This window comes from Electrophorus electricus, chromosome 20, assembly GCF_041902795.1.
Source record: "Electrophorus electricus isolate QZ-2024a chromosome 20, ASM4190279v1, whole genome shotgun sequence".
In the NCBI taxonomy this organism is placed as follows: Eukaryota; Metazoa; Chordata; class Actinopteri; order Gymnotiformes; family Gymnotidae; genus Electrophorus; species Electrophorus electricus.
In genome coordinates, this window is record NC_137516.1 from 11,491,620 (window position 1) to 11,515,000 (window position 23,381).

The 23,381-nt window shown below is 38.1% G+C and overlaps 2 protein-coding genes and 1 pseudogene across 3 annotated transcripts in view; 2 read left to right on the forward strand and 1 right to left on the reverse strand.

Annotated features, from left to right (window-relative positions):
• Nucleotides 1–10,137: 10,137 nt before the first annotated feature.
• LOC113584137 (uncharacterized) lies at nt 10,138–14,307 on the forward strand (annotated as a pseudogene).
• Nucleotides 14,308–15,009: 702 nt separating this feature from the next.
• The window catches only part of sec62 (SEC62 homolog, preprotein translocation factor), a 10,831-nt gene continuing 2,459 nt past the window's right edge, over nt 15,010–23,381 (forward strand). The window contains exons 1-8 of the mRNA XM_027020875.3: nt 15,010–15,146; nt 16,962–17,070; nt 17,212–17,317; nt 17,541–17,730; nt 17,835–17,930; nt 18,071–18,131; nt 18,455–18,574; nt 22,860–23,381. The exon at nt 22,860–23,381 is cut by the window's right edge and continues 2,459 nt beyond it. Of these exons, the coding sequence (XP_026876676.3) occupies nt 15,111–15,146; nt 16,962–17,070; nt 17,212–17,317; nt 17,541–17,730; nt 17,835–17,930; nt 18,071–18,131; nt 18,455–18,574; nt 22,860–23,350 (1,209 nt within the window). The 5' untranslated portion in view covers nt 15,010–15,110 and the 3' untranslated portion in view covers nt 23,351–23,381. The remainder of the gene's footprint in view (nt 15,147–16,961; nt 17,071–17,211; nt 17,318–17,540; nt 17,731–17,834; nt 17,931–18,070; nt 18,132–18,454; nt 18,575–22,859) is intronic.
• The window catches only part of nadkb (NAD kinase b), a 16,709-nt gene continuing 16,446 nt past the window's right edge, over nt 23,119–23,381 (reverse strand). Inside the window, exon 13 of one of the 2 annotated variants that reach the window (XM_027020873.3) lies at nt 23,119–23,254. The gene's annotated coding sequence lies outside the window, so the exon portion shown is untranslated. The remainder of the gene's footprint in view (nt 23,255–23,381) is intronic. The other variant, XM_081703122.1, reaches the window with a different exon arrangement.

The following is a 23,381-nucleotide window of genomic DNA, read 5'->3' on the forward strand; positions in this document are numbered from 1 at the left end:
CACCCTTTTACACACATTGAAATAGTGTTTCAAAGCTTTGAAATGGCCTTAAACACTGTTGCAGGGCAAGAGATTTTGTTTTAGACTAAATTGTAAAGCATAATAAGAAGAATCTTTCTAAAATTATTGTATTTATTGCAAATTATGTATCATTTGCATTAAATACATTGCAACGCTGTTCTTTTACTTTTACACACATTGAAACAGCATTTCAAAGCATTGTAATCGCCTTAAACACTGTTTCAGGGCAAGAGATTTTTTTAGACTAAAATGTAATGCATGATAAGTAGAATCTTTATATTGCTTCTCTGTTCTTTACCTTTTACAAACATTGAAACATCATTTCCAAGCATTTTTATCGGATTTTAGACTGTTTGTGTATTGCAAACTGTTTTTAACCATGATAAGAAAACACTTTGTGTCTCGTATTTCAAGGGAAATTAGTTTAGCAAGTGGCAACAAGATTGTTTAAATAGTTTGCAATTTACACATTGTATGTAATTACAACTGTCTTATTTCTTTTCTGCCCACTATGAACTAGCATTGCCAAGGAATGTTATCGACATTTACACTGAGTCAGTGTATTAAATACAGTTTTTAACCATGAGAGGAAAACAAATATTTAAAGTGAAATTTGTTCATTGAAGTTGAAACAAGATCTTTTAAATAGTTTGCAAATTGCACACTGTAAGTAATTGTAACTGTTCTTTCACTTCTGCCCACTACAAAATAATGTTTCCAGGCATTGTTATCGGATTTTAGTCTGTTTCAGTGTATTGCAAACTGTTTTTAACCATAAGAAAAGACTTTGTGCCACGTATTTCAAGAGAAATTAGTTTATGCAAGTGGAAACAAGATCTTTTAAATAGTTTGCAAATTGCACATTGTAAGTAATTGCAACTCTTGTTATTTCTTTACTGTTACTGTTATCTTGTTATTTTTTTAATCAAAATGTTAATGCATGATAAGAAAACACGATCTAAGACATAATTTCGGTGGAAGTAAAAGCAAGATCTTTGAAGTTGTTTGCAATGTGCGCATTGCAAGTAATAGCAACTCTGTTCTTTCACTTCAGCCCACTATAAAACTATTTGTTGCACATTTCAAAAGAGCATGTACTTCACTTTGAATTTCAGTAATGTGACACTATTGAACAACCCTGAATAATGTCATGACAATTCATTTTTATAGATTTTTAATCTATTTATAACACATTTCAAATTCCATTTTTACCTTTTTTACATTTTTACATGCATTTAAAAAAGATGTCTTCAGACTAATGTGCTTGTTAATAAATTTGCATAGTTAGACTTCTCATTCATGAAGTTTTCCAAGATCATAAATTAAGCATCCTAGAGGGCCATTATGGTGTTTTTTTGCTAGCCATTCATACCATTTGTCATGGACAGCAATGGCCGGTGCCCACCCAACACAAGGCGGGCTAGGAACCGCCTACCAGGGAAACCTCTCTGCACGAGGGAGAAAATGCAGAGTCCCTGCCTCTCTTGGGTTAGTCTGGTACACTCCCCGTGACGTGATGCGCCTGTAAACACACAAAAGGCACAAGTACACACAAACAATTGCATCATTAAACCAACACAAGGCACTGTGCTGCAGCGCCTGCTAACCTCACAGGCTCTGGAAACGTGTCCTTGGCCCCAATGGACACATGGGGGTGCAACGTCCTTCTGAGCGTTCTGAGCGTGTCACTTCCCCTAATGGTCCTCCTTACACCTGCTGCTCTAGGAGCACCCCAGAGGAACTCCCCCTCCGGGACTTTGGGCGGACCCTTCCAGTTCTCCTGGTGAGTCCGCAGAAGCGGAAGAACTCCACCTTACCACCCTCACCGCAGTCCTCGTGGATCGCCTGGGCTTTCCTTGGCCTTGGCCTCCCCCACATGTAATAGTTGTGTTTCATAATGTGAAAAATCATTGCAAAAGAATGACATATTGCTCCTTTAAAGTCTCAGTGATTAACCTGACAGCATATTTTGATGTCACAATTGTAAATTATATAGTAGCGACACTGAAACTAAAATAAAAGGTATGCAGCTACAAGAGGAAATAAATAAAATCTGGACCCACTGGCATGCCCTTGGTCTTTAAAGGTTTAATGACCATTAAAATGAAATATGAGTTTACCAGACTGCTCCTCTTTGACTGGGTTGGTGATGGCTGAACCAGTGAGGGCAGCGAGTGTTGCTGAGTGTGACCCATGAAAATGGGACATGTGGCTTATCAGCAGTTTATTCAAACATTTAGATGACTGGAGGACAAAGTTAGTATTTGTAAATATTTTTAGGAAATTTTCATTATTATGCCTGCACAATATTTATAAAAAAATGTTTGAGTATTATCCAACATATAGCAATATTTAAATAATAACTATTTAGTTACACAGTACAGTTACATGCCTATGACTTTGCCTTTAACGGATTAATTAAGAATTACAACCAAACATATGGACACAATCTGGCATGCTGTCATACACACATGAACTAGTTAAGAGAACTTAGAAAGAGCCAGATACAAGTGAAGGCAGAACACACTCAACAAAATATGTTTAACCTATATGCACAAAGTCCTTTCTATGGCTGTTTTACACATACTACCTCAGTATAGCCTGAGCAGTTCTTTCATTAGACCATTCAGATGGTGCAATTTATTGAATTTGTTGTTGAAATGTAATGATGAAATCATTGATTTTTACAAATATCTGCACTCTTACTCTGATCACAAGGTATACTTTCTTTATCAGTACACAGAATTTAAAAAGTATCCGTTTTTAATTTCCTCTATAAATTATACTTCAATCAGTAGTAATGAAAGGTAGGAAAGGATAGTTTTTGTACTTTTAAGATTTGCATTTTTTTACACAAGGATTATAGGGTTGAGACCACTAATACATGGATTATGTACTGCTGTGGGAAAAAGTTTCTGAATTATTTTTAGAATTATACCAGCCATGCCATCTTATGCATCTTAGGCAAGCTCTGAGAAAAGGATGACAGAAAACATATATATGCCAATAAATAATAATAAAAGTAACAAAACCTTCTAGTCCCAGCTTCTCACCATCCATTTTTCTCTCAACTGAACACATCACTGTACCTCAAGACTGAATATGAAGTTACTGGCAAACAAAGATTTAAAATCACAGCCATGGCAATATACTTCTTTGCTTTTTAGCTCATGAATTAGTAAAATGGAATCTCAATTTCAAATATTTATATTATGCCCTCAGGACTGGAAGCAGAACCGTGAGTGATCTTGACTTGTAATCAAAAGGTTGCTGGAACCAGGGCATAATATAAATATTTGAAACTGAGATAAGTCCCACCACTGCCAAGATTGTCACAGAACACTCCTCCCCCCACGAGTCACGTGGTACGGCCCGTCGCGTGCAGAGAGATTCACATGGGTGTTTTGTAACCACGCCCTCCAGGATTGCACACAACTCCACACGCCCTCCGGGATTGCACACAACTCCACTGTTGTATGTTTGTCTGTCTATTTAAACCCCTGTCAGTGTGTGCACCAGTGTTGGTCATTGTTGCTACGTGTGTGTTCCATTAGATCTTTGTAGCTGTAACGCTAAGTTTGTATAGTCCCGCATTAAAGTGTATGTGTTCTCCGTTTAATGTAATTGTGTAGTCGTGTTCATTGTAAATGTATGTGAGTGCCACCCTTGTCATACATGTTTATGTTAATAAATATTCTGCACTGTCGAGGAAGTCTGTACGTCAAGCCTCGTGCCTTGCGGCACTCTGGCCCGAAATGTTACAAAGATGCCACTGTTGGGCCCCTGAGCAAGACCCTTAACCCTCAATTGCTCAAATTGTACTCAGTCATAATTGTAAGTCTCTTTGGATAAAAGCGTTAGCTAAATGCCGTAAATGTGATCAAATACATTTTTAAAAAGTGCTTTTCAGACTTTGGAATGATCATTTGAAGTAATAGAGATACAAGACGTCCTGAACAAAAAGTTTTTTCCCCCTAGAGTGGACAATCTAATTCCCATAATCTTTTTCAACAGTTAAGATTGGTTTTACATTGATTACTCCCTGTTTCACCATGCCATTATGCTCCCCATATATATAGAAGTGTTTTTCCCTAAATGCAGCATTCCAGATGGACAGAGATGGGTACATTTCTCTCATCTCCTGGGTTTACCTGTTCTGTTCCTCTCAAAAAGCATCTAACACATGGAAACACCATAGGGGATGTCAGTCCCAGTTAACACCATAAATACCAACCAACATCAATAAGCAATACTAACAGCAGCACAAGTATTGACAAACTCCATGATACTGAGGTTTAAAAACAGTGTTTACAGGGAAATATTTAACAGTGCATTCCCTAACCCTAACCCTAGACATGTTAATAAAATAAAACATAAGATTCTGTGTGCTGTGGAATGATTTGTGTACAGGCCTCTGTAAAGGCCTCTGCAGGTTTCTACAAAGGATCCTGGGTAGGCTTAGTGGACCTCAGTGTAAGATATATTACCTTTCCACCAGGCTCAGGACTGTATAGAAAAAAAATCTTCTTTAGGATAAGGTCAAGAGAAGTCTTCTCTTGGAGTACTGATAACGGGTTCCAACTGGTATTTAATATTAGTTTGCATATATTGACTAATGTGCAAACACTAATATGTAAAAGAAGGAGGGGTGAATGCATAATAATTTCTGACAAATGTATTAAAAAGTGCATTCTTTGTTTGACTGTTAGACATACTTTGGAGGGTGCCTCAATAACGCTTGTTGACAATAGCCTACAATAAAGGGCAGGACCAGCTATTCTCTTCTAGTAATTCTGAAGTCTGCATCTTTATTTTCTATTTGATATATGTTTAACTGTAAAACTAGCTGATTGGGGAGTTAGGAACGACAATACCCAATCCTTATATTTCTAACTGCCATGCAGGACTCATCATTCCAAAAATGATTCTTGTTAAATGCACTTTAAAATTCAAATTGCTTCAAACTGAATTGCATACCTGCTACTAAAAAAAAGCTGTTGTCAGTGTTAATTAAATTTTCAGGGAAACACATTTGTGGCAGAGCAATATTACCCAAGCTAAAATAGTTTTTTTCCTGGGTATTTATTGGGTGCATTAACATTGATGATTTTCGGTCAGAATGTCAGAAATTATTTTCAATCAGAAATGATGAGGACAAAGACATTGTGATGTGTATAATCAGCTGTTTATACTTGTTCAATCTTCTGTCCAAACTATCCAAACCATAACGTTATTTTCAGATTTATTGTGTGCATTAACATTGATAATTTTCAGTCAGAAATATCAGAAATTATTTTCAATCAGAAATGATGAGGACAAAGACATTGTAATATGTATAATCAGTCAACTATCACTTTAAACAGTGTGTTTACATGCACTTAATAATCTGATCATAATCAGATTTCTCCAGTTATCTGATTATTCAAGTGGTCATGTAAACAACATACTCCAAATTCTTAGATTGGAGTATGGCATAGAAATCAAATTCGGAAATATGATAAAGAGAGCTAGATATTAGCTCAGTAATCTGATTTCTCAGATTATGTATACCCTTACTCTGATTGTGTTCAAATTTCTATTAACAACCAAAAAAATATCAAAATTTGCAGATAAAGTGGGTCCATATTTACAAAAAGCTGCAACAGGAAGTTTGAAGTTTGATTATTGGCAGATTCTTGCCTGACTCATGTAACCCGGAGTTTTCCCATTGTCTGAATACCCAAATCCATGTAAACATATTACTGTCATCTGATTTTATGCACTTATTGGATTATTAAGTGCATATAAATGTATTCACTGTTATGTAAGTTTAGTTTGACATTTTTAATTTTTAATTAGATATGTATAAAAATATACAGGTAGAAGGATGACTTTATTTGTACTAAAATGCTGAAAATAAAGCAACTGCAAATTTTAGAATAACAAGATTAAAATAAATATGATCATGCAGTTTTTTTTTCATGCATAGAAAACTTAAAGGAAGACAACCTTCTCAAATTGTGAGGTGCACTTCAGGGCTGATATTTCAAAGACCATATATAAAAAGCTACTGTAAATTGAAACATTATGCTCAATTTACAATCATTCATTAATGATTGTAATGGCACATCAGCCTACAGTTGCTCTCTATCATAATCAAGAAGGCACTGCCAATAAGCAGAATACAGTACATTGTCAACTCATTGCACAGTTCCAAATGTCCCAGTCCTGATTTGCATTTTCATTGGCACTCAAGCATGTAAAATGTTTTTACAGAATAATGAGTTTCAAAAAAGGACAAGTGACAAAGACAGTAATATCAGGTAAATGAAGCTGTTAAAAACAATGAACATTACTGCCAAGGCATGCCAAATTGGAAAGTGGAGGCATAGGCTTGGTACAGGTTGAGAAAAATGATAACAGTAGTGTTGGATGGAGTCAGAAAAAGTAAACCCATGGAGTAAATGAGGTCACAGAACAACTTCATGAAAATCATTTCATGAAACCTCTGCTGTATTTGACTATTGTCAAATGGAAACCTCTAGAAGCAACAACATTTCAGCTATAAAGTGATATACCACATCGAGTGCTGAAGCATGTAGTGCATAAAAAATCTTCTGTTGCATCATTTACTAGAGTTCCAAGCAACCTCAGCAAAGAACTGTGTATCAGTGAAATCAGTGTGCATGAAAGAAAGGAACATAAAATGGGTTTCTATTGCTAAGCAGTGCAAGACTGCTTTCAAGAAGGGGGCAACTTTATATTATGGTTTTGGAATAGTATGTTCAGAACCTTCTTAAAGGTGTAGCTGTCAGGTATTCACATAATTCTGACCATATAATATATTTTCTGTATCTGCATTGTTTACAGCACTTTCAATGTAATGAAATGCTGGACATGACCACTGTAATTGTATATTTGATAACTTTGGGCTTTTAATGCAGTCCTATATAACAAAGTAATATGGTGATGTCTATACCTCTGCTTCCACTAACTCCTGCTGTGAGTGATACTGACTTGGTGCATTTGTGCTCAGTTTCATTGATGAGATCCATTTTTGTTTGGATTCACTGATTATTGATTAATTCCTCATTGATTAACTACATTTGTATGTAGTGCAATGGAGACTCTGGCGTTGTCTATACAGAATTTGTTGTGGCTCACCCTACTTAGCGTGCCAGGGATGCCACTGATGATAACTATAAATGATAAACATGTAGGGAATGATCCACCAATAGAATATGAAATGGATGGTTACATGACAGCTCCCTTACAAAAGCACAGATATCAATACCGGACACATTAATAGGTAATGAATTTATCTGCACCTTTATCTAAGAAGGGGAAGTAGTTAATAAAATTCCTTACTGTACAGACAGGTTTTCAGCCTATCTTTAAATATTGAGACTGAGTCTCGAACATATACAGGAATGTTATTCCATAGTGTGGGAGCTTTATAGGAAAAGGCTCTGCCCCCTGTGGTAGATTTTCTTATTCTTGGTTCTAGTAAAGAGCCTGCACCTTTTGATATAAGTTGACACGCTGTCATAATGCACTAGGAGTTCTCTAATGTACTGTGGGGCAGGACAATTCAGTGCTTTGTAAGTCATTAGAAGTATTTTATAATCAACATGAAATTTTATGGGAAACCAATGTAAAGTAGCTAAGATAGGAGTGATGTGATCAACTTTATTCTAGTAAAAACTGTGGCTGCAGCATTTTGAACTAGCTGGAGCTTGTTTAATAAGCACTTATGATACAGGCAAATAATAAGGTATTAGAGTAGTCCAATCTTGAAGTGATAAATGCATGGACTAGCTTTTCTGCATCATGTGAGGAGAGTATGTTCCTAAGCTTTGAAATGTTCCTGAGGCGCAGAAAGGCAGCCCTAGAAATATTTATATGAGCTTTGAATGAGAGACTGGGATCCATAATTGCTCCAAGAACTGTTAGAGAAGATGTGATTGGGAGACCACTGAGGTTCGTTGTGTAATTAGACAGTGAGGACCTAGCTGTCTCTTGGCCTAATAGAAGCACCTCTGTTTTGTCAGGATTAAGTGAGAGAATATTTCTCAACATTCAATGTCTGACATCCTTTATGCATTCGACAATAATATTAAGCTGATATATGTCCTCCAGTTTGGCTGAGATATATAGCTGAGTATCATCAACGTAGCAGTGGAAAATATTACAGTGATTACACATAATGTTACATAGAGGTAGCATATATAAAGAAAAAGGCAGAGGCCCTAGAACAGATTCTTGTGGGACACCATAGTTAAACTTGTTGTATGCTGAGAAGTCTCTATTTATGTTAACAAATTGGTAGCGACTGGTTAGATAAGATTTAAACCAGTAAAGGGCTATTCCCCTAATCCCAACAACATTTTTGGGTCTATCTTGTAAAATGTGATCTATAGCAACAAATGCTGCACTCAGACCAAGCAATATTGCCTAGAGACATAACCCTAGTCAGAAGCCAACAACATGTCATTAACTACTTTAATCAGTGCTGTCTCTGTACTATGATGATCTCTAAATTCTGCCTGAAAGACTTCATGTATCTGTTTCTGATTCAGGTATGAGCTTAGCTGCTGAGCTACAGCTTTTCCTAGGATCTTGGAAATAAATGGAAAGTTTGAGATTGGCCTATAGTTTGACAGCTGACATAGATGGAGGTTATATTTTTTGATAAGTGGCCTGATTACTGCTAATTTATATGATTTAGGTATGTAGCCAATGTTCAAGGAGGAGTTTATAAAATTTAGTAATGGTTCAGTTACTTCAGGTAAGATTTCCTTAAGAAAGTGTGTGGGCAGTGAATCTAGTGGAGGTGGAAGTGGAGGATTTTGAGTGAGAGATCAGAGATGTAAGTTCTGGCTCTTGGATAGGTGTAAAGGATTCTAGAGTCTTTTTTGGCTTGGTTGTTCTAATGTCAAAGTAGCTGCCATATGTCACGTTAATACTCCAAATATTATCTTTAATGTGCTTAATTTTCTCACTTAAGAAATTCATGAAGTCATTACTACTATTTGATAAATCTGTGATCGCAATAAATCTGAGTGCAGTGGCTGACTTGATCGTGCATCTGGTATGACAGTGAGGCGAGGTTACTATATTGTGGCTCATATGTAGTTCAAATGAAATTGAAGAATGGCCTGAGATGGCATCTGACTGGGGTAATATAACTACATTCTCTATGTCTACACCGTATGTCAGTACTAAGTCAAGCATATGTCAGAGTGTGTGGGTTCTCTTATACAATGGGTGAAACCAATTGATTCTAATATAGAACTATAGACCAATCTCAGAGGGTCTTGGGCACTATCAAAATGAATATTGAAATCAACAACAATAATAATTTCTACTAGAGTGACCAGATTAGAGAGGCAATCTGCAAATTTGTTAATAAATTCTGAATAGGGTCCTGGTGGCCTGTAGATGCTAATTAGTGAAAGAGGTTGGGTGGGCTTCTTATCGCTTATCATTTATGCCAGTAAAAATTATTTCAAAGGATTTGAAATAATAAACAGCTTTCTGGTTTATGCCTAATGTTTATGCCAGTATAAGTAAATGCAAGTTAGACAAGGGTGGTGTACATATCTTTAGCCAGAAGGACACACTTCATTTAAAGCTATTTACTCATTTGGCTTGATCCAGGTTTCTGTTAGACAAAGTACATTAAATCTATGATTTCTTAGGATTTCCCTTATCATGAGTGCTTTAGGTGTTAGGGATCTAACATTTAGTAAACCCAGCTGTAGATGAAGGGTGCAGGCAATGTTCTGTGAATCAGTTACTTTAATACTAATTAGGTTATTAAGACATGTTTTTCTTTGTTTTCTGCTTAGCTCAGGGAACACAGTGTCGATATGAGGGACTGAAGGGCATGAGTCAGCATATAGAGATGAGGTGTATAGACTGTCAGTGTTGTTCAGTGAATAACCTGACACTGAACACCACAAAGACAAAAGAAATCATACTTGAATTCAGAAGAAGGGGCTGTGATGGAGGACTGGCTCCACTCTGTATAAATGGGGTTGGTGTGAAGAGCATGCAATTTCAAATTCCTGGGAGTCCTCATTTCTGAGAGTACAGCAGAAACTCAATTTTCTGAGAGTCCTCAAAAAGAATAACATGGAGAGGAAGCTGCTGGTGGCCTTCTACAAAGCCACAAGTGAGAGCATTCTGTCATACTGCATCTCAGTGTGGTATGATGGCTGCTTAGCTGTGGGCAAGAAGGCACTGCAGAGAGTGGTGGAAATGGCAGAAAAAAATCACAACAACAAAAGTAAGAAAAACAAAACCAGATAAGTCAGCTTTGTACTGACAAAGCATTAGCTTGGGACACTGCAGTCTGGTAAAACATTCAGGCCGATACATATGAACAAGTCACTTCTGAGCTTAGTGCAGTATTGGACCATACTTGTGGGAGCAGAGCATGTGGGGAATTGCTGCAGAAATTATGTTAATGCAGTTGTCCTGAGTCTGAATATGCCACAGAATTTTGTACTCTGGAAACAGGGAGTAGCTGGAATGAGCTGTACGTTGCCTTCAGGAATGGCCTTCAGGGAGGTTATTGCAGAATTTGTCTGCAAGGACAAGTGTCTTAATCTCGACCAATTGATTACCCAGGCTATATGTTTGGACCAGTTATTGAAGGACCATAAATCCAGGAGATCCGGTCAAAACCATCAGCATCAGATTCCCGAACGAGAGTGGATTCAACAAGACGAAAAGGAGGTGCAGTCTCTGCCCAGCTGAGAAACAGAGGAGAAGACATGAGGGTCTCTGTCTTTACTTTGGTCATCAATGGCACCTTTTGCAGTGCTACCATTTCGGTAATCATAGATCTGCACGTTAACTTGGACAGCAGCAACAAGTTTCACATGCTGATGTGGTGAGTGCAACATCTACAAGACTGAAGTCCAAGTCTTTCTACTTACCTCTAACTTTATACTGTTACCTTGATTTCTTTTATTTCAGCATAAAACATAAATACAAGAGGCACTGGACCTGGGCTTCATTCAACCCTTTATTTCACCTTTAGCATCAGGGTTTTTGTTTGTAAAATATAAAAAATAAAATAAAATGGATGGTGACCTTCGTCCCTCCATTTGGCTATAGGGCCTTTAATTAAATATAAAAAAAATACACATACCTCCTACCTCTGATCCCAGTGGCTCTATCAGGAAGCCAAGATTTTCACCAAATGAGATTTGCTGAGTGCATATAATCTGATTAGGCTAAAACCTGGCAATGAGTGGAAGACTGCTTTCATGACCACCACTTTGAGTACATGGTGATGCCTTTTGATCTCATTATTGCACAAACTGTAATTCAAACTTTTATTAAAACAGATACACTTGTTCTAATTAGGGTATTTATGCAGTTGTCCAGTTCTTTGTGAGGTATTGGCATGTTTTCATTGCATACTAAGTGTTGGTTTTGGATTGGCTTTTTTGTGTTTAGAACACAGCCTGTATCTTGTACTAGTTTTAGTCCCTCTGGATGTTTGCTTGTTTTCAGATTTATCTGTGTCGAACACTGCCTATATCTATTAACTTTCTGGAATTTGCTCTATGTTCTATGCTCGATACTGGCTTTGACCTTCACCTGTTTTTTCACTTATAACTGACATATACCCCTAGCATCAGTAAAACCATTTGTCATAAACTCATTTGCATGAGTAGTCCTGTCAATAACTTACACTAACTGGATTACTATTGTCTGCTTAAATCACAGCTTTTCCTGTTGATGAAACACACGAGTCTCTGATATGTCTTTATTTTGTGCAAATTTAGTTTTATTCATTTAATTTCTTACAAAGAGATTTCAGTTTCAACATCTTAGACGTTAAATTTGTGAGGCTTCATAATTGGTAATATGAAGGATTACACAGTGTCATTACCTTTAATTTATTTCTGTGTGAGGATATGATTTTCAACTACTTCCTATTTGAAGGACACAGCATACTGGCATAAAACATATAGATTTAGATATACACAAAACATATAGATTTAGATATAGAAACTGATACTTTTAAATATAGACTATAAGTAATCTATTTAATCCTTTTTGACTTACATACCTCTTTTAAAATTAAAATTTTGTTTTTTTTATTTTCAAGGCCCTTCAATGAGGGATAAAGTTTGGTCTTTAGCTACAACAGACTTTAACTGTTTTTGATTTTTTTTTTAAAAACAGCTGAAGGTATTGTCATGGCTAGGGGAGAAAAATCACATTTGAAACAGCAGCTACAGACACAGATTAAAATACCAATAGCTGTGATCTAATAAGTGTTTGTTGTCAACCCAAAGATGGCCCAATATTAAGACTCTAACCTCAGAATCTCTAAGCAAAATTAAAACACTGAAATAAAATACATAATTTTTTAAGTATCTTATGCAGATCTCAGAAACAAACTTGAGGATTTGTATGGCAAGACTAGTTAGAACATAGTTGGAACATTGGCAGTATATTTGTTTGCTGAATTTTGCATTGCAAGAACAATTGTGCAAAAGGATAGTCAAAAATAGGATTTCAAAAATTACCCTGCAGTTTTTCAAGGTCAGCTCTTAAATTAGCTCTTCCCAGCTCTGCTGCTGCTGCAGTTTGAGCTGCATCTGATTGGTGGAGCTGAGACTGCAGGTAGTCAAACTCTCAGCTGTCCTGCTCCTGCTGGAGTTCCAGGCACTCCTGGACACAACAGCCTTCCTGACAGGAACGGGAGGGATGGGAAAGAAGGAGCTGCTAGACTCAAAGGACAGAAGGCAGAACCAGGTTTGAGGGAATGACAGAGTGAGTGAGAGAATGAGTGAATGAGTGAATAAGTAAGGGTAGGTGGAAATGAGTAGTGAAGCTTCTGATGAGTGACTGCTCTAATTATAGGACTGAGTGTTCAGAGCCATCCAGGTAAAGCAGGGCCAAGAGGACCAAAAGGTCAGAGAGGTCAAGATGGTTCTTCTGGACCAAAAGGATAGAAAGGGGACCCGGGTCCACCAGGTGAACACACACACACATTCCAAACACAAAAGAGTAAAACACCACTCCACAGACAGTAAGAGGACAGGCACACTGATGTGACAATGGAAGTCTAGGAGGAAAGGGTCAAGAGAAAGTAAGACAAATACATAAGGGCAAACTCAGGCAAATTTCACCTAATTATTTATACAGTTTTTCAGTTTTCTCAAGTTCCAGTGTTGTGATATTTGGCAACAGTACATTGCGCAGAAACTGAGACTGAAATATGCTACTGTTCACAGCACAGACACACAGAGCATTCTGCAGTGTTTGTGAATGCTGTTGCTGATCTGTCACTGCTGTATTTTTGTATGCATTCACAGGGACTGCAGACAATCACCTGATCAGATCCCATCAGTTTGAACTGCAAGGTCTCAAAGTCAGATTCACTACAATAGAGAAGGGAAGGTGACCCAAAAAGCAAATGAAAAAAGCAATGAAAGCTAAAACATAATGAAAGGCACTTCACTTGTGTTCAATAATGCTGCATGTCTAATTTATTTTTAGCTACAAATTTCAACACTTAAAAAAAGTTGGACAGAAATACTATGTGTCCAATGGATAGAAGGCAAAGTTTGATGAAGGTCTGAAGTTCTGCACTGATGCTGGTAGGAAGCTCATTTTGCCAAAAACAAAGGTGAAAATAAAGTCTTCTCTGCAATGCATGCACACCTTACATTACCTGCCATCTTTATCCAAAGCAACTTACAATTATGACTGAGTACAACTTGAGCAACTGAGGATTAAGGGCCTTGCTCAGGGGTCCAAAAATGGCAAGTTGGCAGTGGTGGGGCATGAACCAGCAACCTTCAGATTACAAGTCAAGTACCTTAAGCACTGAGCTACCAGTCTTGGTTGTACTTCTATTCTACTTGGTACATCAGATAAAGAACATGAAAGCCAGTTTTAGACCTGAAAAAAGCTCGTTTGGGCTTTAGAAACTAGGCACCAAAAGAGCCCAATGACCATAAAGGACAAGAGAACTGTACTTGTATTCTAATTAACAGGCAGTGGAATTCATGCTTTTCTGAGAGATGCGGTTTGATTTTATATATATATATATATATATATATATATATATATATATATATATATATATGAGAGAGAGAGAGAGAGAGAGAGAGAGAGAGAGAGAGAGAGAGAGAGAGAGAGAGAGAGAGAGATGTGGTCAAAGGACCACAGCTGATGAGGTATTATGTGTGTGGCAGACCATTCTCAGCACAACATGGTAGTTGTGGTGGTATCAGCTGGAGTGTTTATGTGTGTTAATGTCACTGGTGTGTAGCGTGGTCTGCCCAAAAATTCACAGTTCAAGTCAATCATAATGGTGTTTGATCGTGGTGTTGTTCACTCTTGTCCACCAGTGACATCACTCTGTAACTTTCCGGAATATCCGGTGCGATGTCGTTTTTTTTTTTTACTTGAATTTGTAATTTTTTAAGAAATGAACATGTTATTTTCATTTTAACTCATATATACATTTTTGCATTAGATAAGATCATATAAAATCTTCAGGGAGGTCCATTAAGTTGTGCTTATTAAAACACGGTTAACACACAAAAAATTGAACACTGATCGTACATTACACACTGTATATATAGCTAAAATAAAAAAGAATTTAATGTCTAGTCGTTAGTCATGCTAAACAGTGTGTGAAACAGCGAAACTTCACTTCACAAAGCCCACCAAACACACTGAAACAGGCTGAAGTTAGCCATATAAACTAACGCGACGTGCTAATACATGTTGGCACGCCCCTTTGTCCCACCCATTTTTGAGCTGTCTCCGGTCTAGACATACCATTCTCGTATTTGCGGAACATTTTTTCCACTTGATGCGCCTTCCCGGCTACCGTAGTGGTAAAGAAGTCAAGGGGACGTGTTCTGTTGAAAAAAAAACAGCAATTCCTTTAGCAAGTAGTCAGTTGCGTAGGCATGACGTGCACAGAAAGTTCGGGAGAGTGAGTTGAAGTGAACGAAGTAAAAAGAATTTAAACAGTTGCAAGAAGGTGTTATCGCGGGATTTTTTTTTTTTTATACCAATACGTCTGTAATCACGTGACCATATTGAGCAGCGCAATTTGGAACATGGCAGAGCGCAGGAGACATAAAAAGCGAGTCCAAGTAAGTGTAGCTAAATTAATAAGTTCATGGATGATTTTTGTGGAACTTATATTGCTGAACTGTTAATAATATAGTGGTTTTGTAGATGGCTTTCACTACAATGCTTTAGAATATGAGAAATACATTAAATGTTTACCACTAACGTTGGCTAGCTAGCATGAGCTACCCCTGCTAGGAAGCGTTGAACGTTATCTAGCTAATGCTACAAATTTTCTGTTTGGTTTATGACTTAGAACCAACAGCTATATAATTTAATAAAGTGACTTCACATTAGTTGCTAGGTAGCTAGCTGTCCTTTTGCTACTGCATTGTGAACGCCTACTTTCTATGGTTCCTACCAGCCTTAAGCAAGGATGTTGTCTATCTAGCGATACTTAACCAAGCTGGAAATTTTAGCTAATGTTAGCAGTCTGAATCTGAATGAATCTGCAGTCTAGCGACTTTGTGAGAAGCCAAAGTCAGTTTTTTATTTCACGCGGCAAACTATCGTGGCCTGTAGATGCTCAGGATATCTGTTCAATGAGTGTCAATATGTTAGTAAGAAATCTAGCTAGCTGGCATGACAATATGGAGCCAAATTCCATGTCGGAAACTGAAAAAATACCACTTGATCAGAGTCACGTTTTTTCCTCCGCCCGATGTCCGTTATTTAGCGATGTTATCTCTTGTGCGGATGAAATATTTCCTGTACCTTTTTGGTTTCAGATGGACATTTATATTGACTTCCTAGGTTGTATTTGTAATACAGCGACAATTACGTCTAGGCAGTAGTGGCTTCTCTCAATATAAGGCTAGTGACTGAAACGTTCACCTACGTGGTGTTTTCCGTTTGTCCAGTAGTAATAAAACGTGTGACGCAACAGGTTGAAACACACGGTCACTTGAACAAATTATTGTAATCTTGCCTGTGGTATTTTGGTGTCGCTAATGCAACATTTTTCGAATCAGATCCTTGTTTATTATCCTTGTAACAAGTGTACAATGAATTTCTCCTTGTCCAGGTATCAACATAAAATTAGTTACAATAAAATAAATGGAAAGACAAAAGGTCATACTATAACTGCTGATGGCTACATACATTTAGGTTAGCACTGTAAGGCATTGCATACAATACAATTTCTGCTGTTTGGGAAGAATTACTAGTTCTCAGTTTCACACAAGAAATTTTATTTTGTGTAGTTTGTATGCTGACACTCAGTGTGGTTCAAATGTTCACCCGTGTTTTTAGCACAACACACTAGCAATATTTTAAAGTATAGTAATAATATACTTTGCTTATGTTGTGCAATTCTGTTAATCACAAAGTGAGCAGATTTGTCATAGTTTTACAAAGTTATGCAGGGTTCTTTATTGGGTACTCCTTTTCCATATTGCTCAATTATGTAAACCAAATCAAATTTCTATCTTTGTTAAATTGATAAGCTTTCTCATTCTCATCATCTTGCTAAATCTCTATGACCTTTTTATAGACTTTATCTAAGCCTCAGCAAAGTGAGGAGCGATACTTGACTGTATAAAGGAGATGTGTTGATGCAGGACATCCTGCTTTTACTCAGTCTTTCAGTCTTATTTTTCTACTGAGGCACAAGATTCTAGTTCAGCTCTATATGAAAATTTGATTTGCAGGGTTAGTCTTTACTGTGTAATGTGTGTGCAGAATGGAGTAAGAGACAGTGAATGTTAAAGGAAATGTAGTGGAAAGCTTCATATTCATCAGTTGCTAATAAGACCTGGCAAGCCCGGTCATTAGAATCCTGTTTAAAATTGGAGACTTTTTTTTTTTTTTTTTTTTTTTTTCCCCCCCCCCCCCCTTAGGAGGTCAGTGAACCTACCAAGGAGGAGAAGGCAGTGGCCAAATACTTACGGTTTAACTGTCCCACAAAGTCCACCAACATGATGGGACATCGGGTAGACTACTTTGTAGGTTAGTGGTGCATTTCTGGTTTTTGTGGCTGTACAAAAGAAAGGCAAATCATAAAAAATTCCTAATCTTAAAGATGTTTCTTGTCTCAATACCAGTTTATCTTTGATCTTATTGACTTAAATGTTGGACTCTGTGGAACAGCCTCTAAAGCAGTGGACTTTCTTCTTGAATCAAAATGGGCCAAATCAAAGAAGAGTGAGGATGCTTTGTTCACCACCCGAGAGTCAGTGGTGGAATACTGCAACAGGTATTTCCTGCAGCTCTTTGCATTATACACAACTTGGTAAGCTTTTGAAACTTTTTACATTAGTAGTGAAAATATACATTCTGGATGGCTTATGTATTTGACAAATGTGATAGTTGACAAATCATGACTAAAACACATTTTTTTTGTCTTCAGCACATAACTTGTGCAGTAGTGTTTAAGTCTTCATTTGGAAATGTGTTGGATGTGTCTTAACACTTACTAGGCTTCTGAAGAAGCAGTTCTTCCACCGAGCTCTAAAGGTGATGAAGAAGAAACCTGATAAAGACTTAAAGAAGGAGAAAGAGAAGGAGAAGGCTAAAGGTGATAGCAGTAAAGAGGAGGAGAAAAGAGGCAAAAAGGAAAAGGACAAAAAGAAGGATTCTGAGTCTCCTGATGCAAAAAAGGAAAAGACTGTAAGCTTTGTGTTTTTAATGGTTTTCTTCAAAAATGTTTTGACTGATGTAAGAGACCTTGAAAGCTCTGGAGCACAGGATTTTTATGCCTTATGCCTTTGTAGGATGATGAACCAGGATCACCAAAAAAGAAGAAGGATGTTAAGAAGAAGTTTAAGCTTGAGCCTCATGAGGAGCAGCTGTTTCTAGATGGAAACGAGGTAAAAGAAGGGTTAGGATTAAATCCTATGTTATTCATTTATGATGCAATTTACAGACTGTATTGGTTCAGTGTAAAAATGAATCTGATAATCAGAAAGTGACCATTGTAAATATTTTGACTGTCACTCTTCACTGGTAGGTGTATGTCTGGATTTATGACCCAGTCCACTTCAAAACCTTTGCCATGGGACTCGTATTAGGTAGGTAAGCGGGGGCGTCTGATATCTTTTGTTACTTTACCGCCTCAGTGTCTTTCATGTGGCACAAATCTTAACATGCTTTCTGCTATTGGATATCACCACAGGATGATATAAATTGGAAAATCACCTTAGATGTTGTCTTTTTTTTTTTTTTGGTACAGTGGTAAGTGGAAGAAGCAGGCTACACAGTTGTTAGCTGTAGTTTAGAATAACAAGCCTTGAGCAGTGTGTATCACTTGTAATTGGGTCTAGGTGTTGGTGTGTGACTGTGATGTATGTTATATTTATATATATTTCTTTGTGTGTGTGTGTGTGTGTCACAGTGATTGCTGTGATTGCTGCCACTCTGTTTCCCCTGTGGCCTGCGGAGATGAGAGTGGGAGTGTACTACCTGAGTGTTGCTGCTGGCTGCTTCGTCGCCAGCATTCTTCTTCTTGCTGTTGGTGAGATTTTATCTCTTCTTCCCAAATTGGCAGTGGCAAAAGCAGTGAGTTCCAGAAGTTCAGTGTGTTACAAAGGTGTGAGACACTAAGCTTTACACACCAACTTGAACACAAGTGCAAAGAAGTGAATCCAGGCAGCATTTCTCCAGGAGATTCTAAAGGTTGATGAACAGACTTGAGACTTTTGAAATTAGCCATTTTATTTGAAACACCTTGTAGGTGTGCTGTAATCTGTTGCCATGCAAAATTTGTGTTCATATCCTTTAGCCATTCATTAATGCTCAGTTTCTCACCCTGGTGCCACCACTTGTTGGATATTTTTTTGGCAGACCACACTACACACTAGTGACATTAACATGCACAAACACTCCAGCATTACTGCTGCCCTTGATACCACCACAACTATCGTGTGCTGAGAATGGTCTGCCACACAAATAATACCTTGTATGCTGTGGTCATAAACTGGGCTATACTCTGTACACACATACACAATTCCCCATTCGACCTCCTCCGGGCAGTCTTTTTTTTTTTTTTTTTTTTTTTTTTCCCCCCCCTTCTACCAGATGCCTCAGCTCTTGAGGGTCCTGCATAGTATCTTAGCTGTTCCCAGGACTGTACTCTTCTGAATGGAGATCTCTGATGTTTCTGGGATCTACTGGACCCATATTCTCCAAATTTGGGGGTCACAGCCAATAGTGTTCTGATTATCATGAGAACCACTGTTGCCTGCCCTTGGTATTTCTCGAGCTTTTCATGTTCCTTGGTCCTGATGTTGCATTCACTTGGGATTGCTACATCTATCGCTACGGCTCTCTTCTGCTGTTTGTCCATTACTACTATGTCAGGTTGGTTAGCCATTACCATTTTGTCAGTCTGGATCTGGAAATCCCATAGGATCTTAGCATGGATCTTAGCTTAAATGGCGTTCAGTCACCAGAATGTTCCCAGCACCTTGTTGAATCTATGTCACAAAGTATTGAGGCAGTTCTGAAGGCCAAAGGGAATCCAACCTGGTATTAGTGTGTGTGTGGGGGGGGATGGACTTATTTCTAAATAATATTATTTATTGATACTGCTGTTAATGGAATTAATAAATTAATACAGGATCAGATGGACAGTTACATTATTCTCCAGTTTTTATATAATTAAAAATCAACTGTAGGATTAAATATAAACAGCCTTGAGGAAGCTTGACAAGCTCATTGATTATACTTCTCTTTCCTCACACTATCCACATATCTCTAGATTTAATGGTGCTCTCTGTAATGCTTTACTCTCATGGTCATGGTGAATGAGCAGGGCAGCAATGTGGTGTTTTCCTGGAATGATTGGTTTAATTTTTTTTATGTATTCAATGTCTTTAATTCAGAGTGATATGGCCTGTTGCCATCTACTATAGCATGAAGCTTACAGAGATGGATATTTGTTTGAATACATGTTATTCTGAGTACCTCATTATACATTCTTATAATGATTAATTCTGCTCTCACTTTGTTTGAGATGCATTTTAAAAAGATGACAGCCTAAATGAGTTCCATATGCATTTTACAAAGCTCAGACATTTGGAGGAATTGCTTGTTAGAAATCTCCAGATCTCTCAAAACATATTATACCTAGTTGATGATCAAAAAAGGTGGTGGAAAGTGCTTTTACTCCCTGTCAGATTCTGGTTCAATCAGTTTGAATGATCTTGGAATCTTAAAAGTTCTAATTCAATAGATCGACTTTCCTCCATAAACCTAAGGCAACCTGCTGGCACTGAGCATGAACCATGGTCTGCTGGATTTTGTTTCTTTGTGTTTCACTGTCAAATAAGCAACTACAGTGATCACTTCCACTGAGGCATCTGAAAAGATGCAAATCTCTGTGTAATGAGTGTTCAAAATGGACAATCATACATAGGCGTGTTCAGATTCTAGAGTGCTTGCAATGGGTCTTGCTGCCATCTCCAGTCTTCATATTTGCTATCAAGAAGTGGAGAATCCCAGCCTGTTCTGACAGAGGTCAAGTCAAGGGTCAAACAGGTTTTTCATATTTGAGAGCATCCCACAAGGAGTTAAAGCTTCTGACTTTCAGGATCCTTGAACTTAAATGTATCTGCAATGTTCCAACTACCACCCAGAATATTCTGAATTGGTAGGCTGGCCAATAAAATATAATCTTTTATGCCTTTGAATTCCCTGTACGTTCTTGAACCTCTGCTTTGTTGGAGGCTATCTTATGGAGCTTGATGTGGGACTGTGCCAACATCTTTTGTGCCCTTCTGAGAACATTTAATGCCTTTATTTTCTGTGACTATCATTTAAGATCATCATCAACACCAAAATCTCTTTCAAAGTGTCTGTTGCCAATACCAAACTCTCACTGTTACGGGCAGCTTTTCTTAACCCACAAATAGATTAAGAAAAGGAGGACTGTTTACAAGTATTTGTACTCTTATACCATTTGTCAGCCACTTCAATGGCATGGTTATGTCCCTTTAAGGCTACATGATTAATTGAGAATTAATCTTGATCATGAGTTTGGCTTACCACAATTAAATGAATGTCACTGACTGCAATATTGGCATTTAAAATGCATGTTTCACTGCATATCAAATCAAGCACTTCTTAGAACTCTGGCAGCCGGCCACCAGGGGACGATCAAGATGGCTTCACTATTGAGGAGCTGCCATGCAGTGCTGTAACTATACAGCAGAGCAGTCCTCACAATGCAGTGCAAATGCAGTTGGCAAAAGTAGCATGTATGCGTCATGTGTCTTATAGAAACTATATACATAAATGTTGTAGGTGGAGTTGGCCAACCTAGCTGAATTATTGTGAGCTTTCCATTGAAGGGTAACTTTGAAAAAGGCTTTCCATTTAGGTCCACAGCAATGTCTGTCTCTCTTGTAGCTCTATTCCAAGTTTGATGTTTAAGGTAGCATGGTGATGTTTACTACTCATAATAATTTTACTAATAATTCCATAGCCCCTTCTTTAGAATGCTGAGTAGGGCCATAGGCCAGCCTCTGTAGTGAAAATCATAGGAAATCATCCAATGAAATTTGTCATTTTGCTAGAGATTCAAAGATTTGTACATTAGCATTGTTCTCCCTCTCAGTCCTGTCAAACAATATTTTCTTCTGTTGTCTTCTGAAGCTGTGTAGATTCATCTGTCTCTTACAGCTAAAGTTCTTTTGCTCTGTACATGTTCTCACAAGGATATTTCTTGTATGTCTATTCTTGAAGACACTCTTTCAGAGGACTTCTCTTGATTTGTGCATGGTGCTGACATAACCTGCAATAACCCAGGTCAGCGTCTGTGAGCAAGGACCACTGCACTGTTTACACACATGTTGTGTGGGGGTCTAAGACAGGGACCGCCTGCCTGTAGACATCTTCTGTTTGTGGTGGTAAGCTGTTTTAGGTGTTGGGATTTCAGCTCAGTTGTTAGATATTTAACTACACTTGATTAAAGTAGGTAAAGGCCTGCATGGTTTTCTATTTAATGACTGGAGTTTGTCCTTACCACTGTCGCCTCTGGCTTGATCATTAGGCATTGAATTCATACATTTGGAAAGCTGTAACAACTTGTGTTGTAACAGGCGCTAAATAAATTAATTTATTAACTTTACTAGATGTAGCTGTTGCTGCTCTTCTAGCTATATCAGCAACTCCAGCACAAATAATATTCTTTAACATGTCAAAACTGTCTTCTTGTGAATGATGCATTGTTTTGGTAATCTAAGATGACTTGCATTTTCTCAGCATTTACAAGTGCTTCAGTGGATACCTTTTGTGCATTGAAAAAGATGTCCTGAGTTTTGGGTTCTGTCCTCTCACTCCAGTGCCTGGCAGTGGGAAGTTTATGTTGAAGCTGGGGTCATTCTAGGTTTAGCCTCGCACCTGGCAAACTCTGAAAACACATAAAAGAGGAAATGCCAGTGTTTTTTCTTATACTTAGAGCCTACAGACATCAATTTCTCCTGAAGGAAAAATTTACCTTTTAAAAAATGCAAGCTCTTGCGATATTTACGGCACTTAGCTTACATTTACGGCATTTACAATTGACAGTATACGAGAATACAAAGATAAAAGGGTGTATAGAGGGTGGCAGATTAATTTTACATGACAACAGATTTTTGTACACCTCTAACATGCATGTGCTGTGTCTTACAAAGTGACCAGTGAGTCTACGTATGAGAGGCACTTTTTATTAGAGAAAAGGAGGAGAAAAGTGTTTTGTAGGTGCCGCCCGATATTCTTTCTGAGCAGGTTGCCACATTTTTTCCCTGCACCCCCAGCTCGCTGTATTCTGTTCCTAATCATCTGGCTGGTGACGGGAGGACGGCATCACTTCTGGTTTCTGCCAAACCTTACAGCAGATGTGGGCTTCGTAGACTCCTTCCGGCCACTCTACACACACGACTACAAGGGCACTCGCACAAGCGCCAAGAAAATTGGTGCAGAGAAAGCTGATGGCAAGAGCTCGGATGCCACCAGAGCACAGAAGTCTGACAGTGAGGACAAATCCGACATAGAGAAGAAGGATGCCGAGGAAGACGAAGACCAGATGAAGGTAGCTGCAGTAGTGGAGGGAGAGCGCCTCTCGGAAACGGACAGTGACCGTAGAGAGGATGAGGGCTCTCAGCACAGTAATGGGAACGACTTTGAGATGATCACTCGGGAAGAGCTGGAGCTGCATACAGATGAGGAGGAGGAGGAAGAAGAAGAAGAAGAGGAGGAGGAGGAGGAGGAGGAGGAGGGCAGTGAGACAAAAACTATTGAGACATAAGAACGCGAGCACTGTGTTTCACACGGACTGT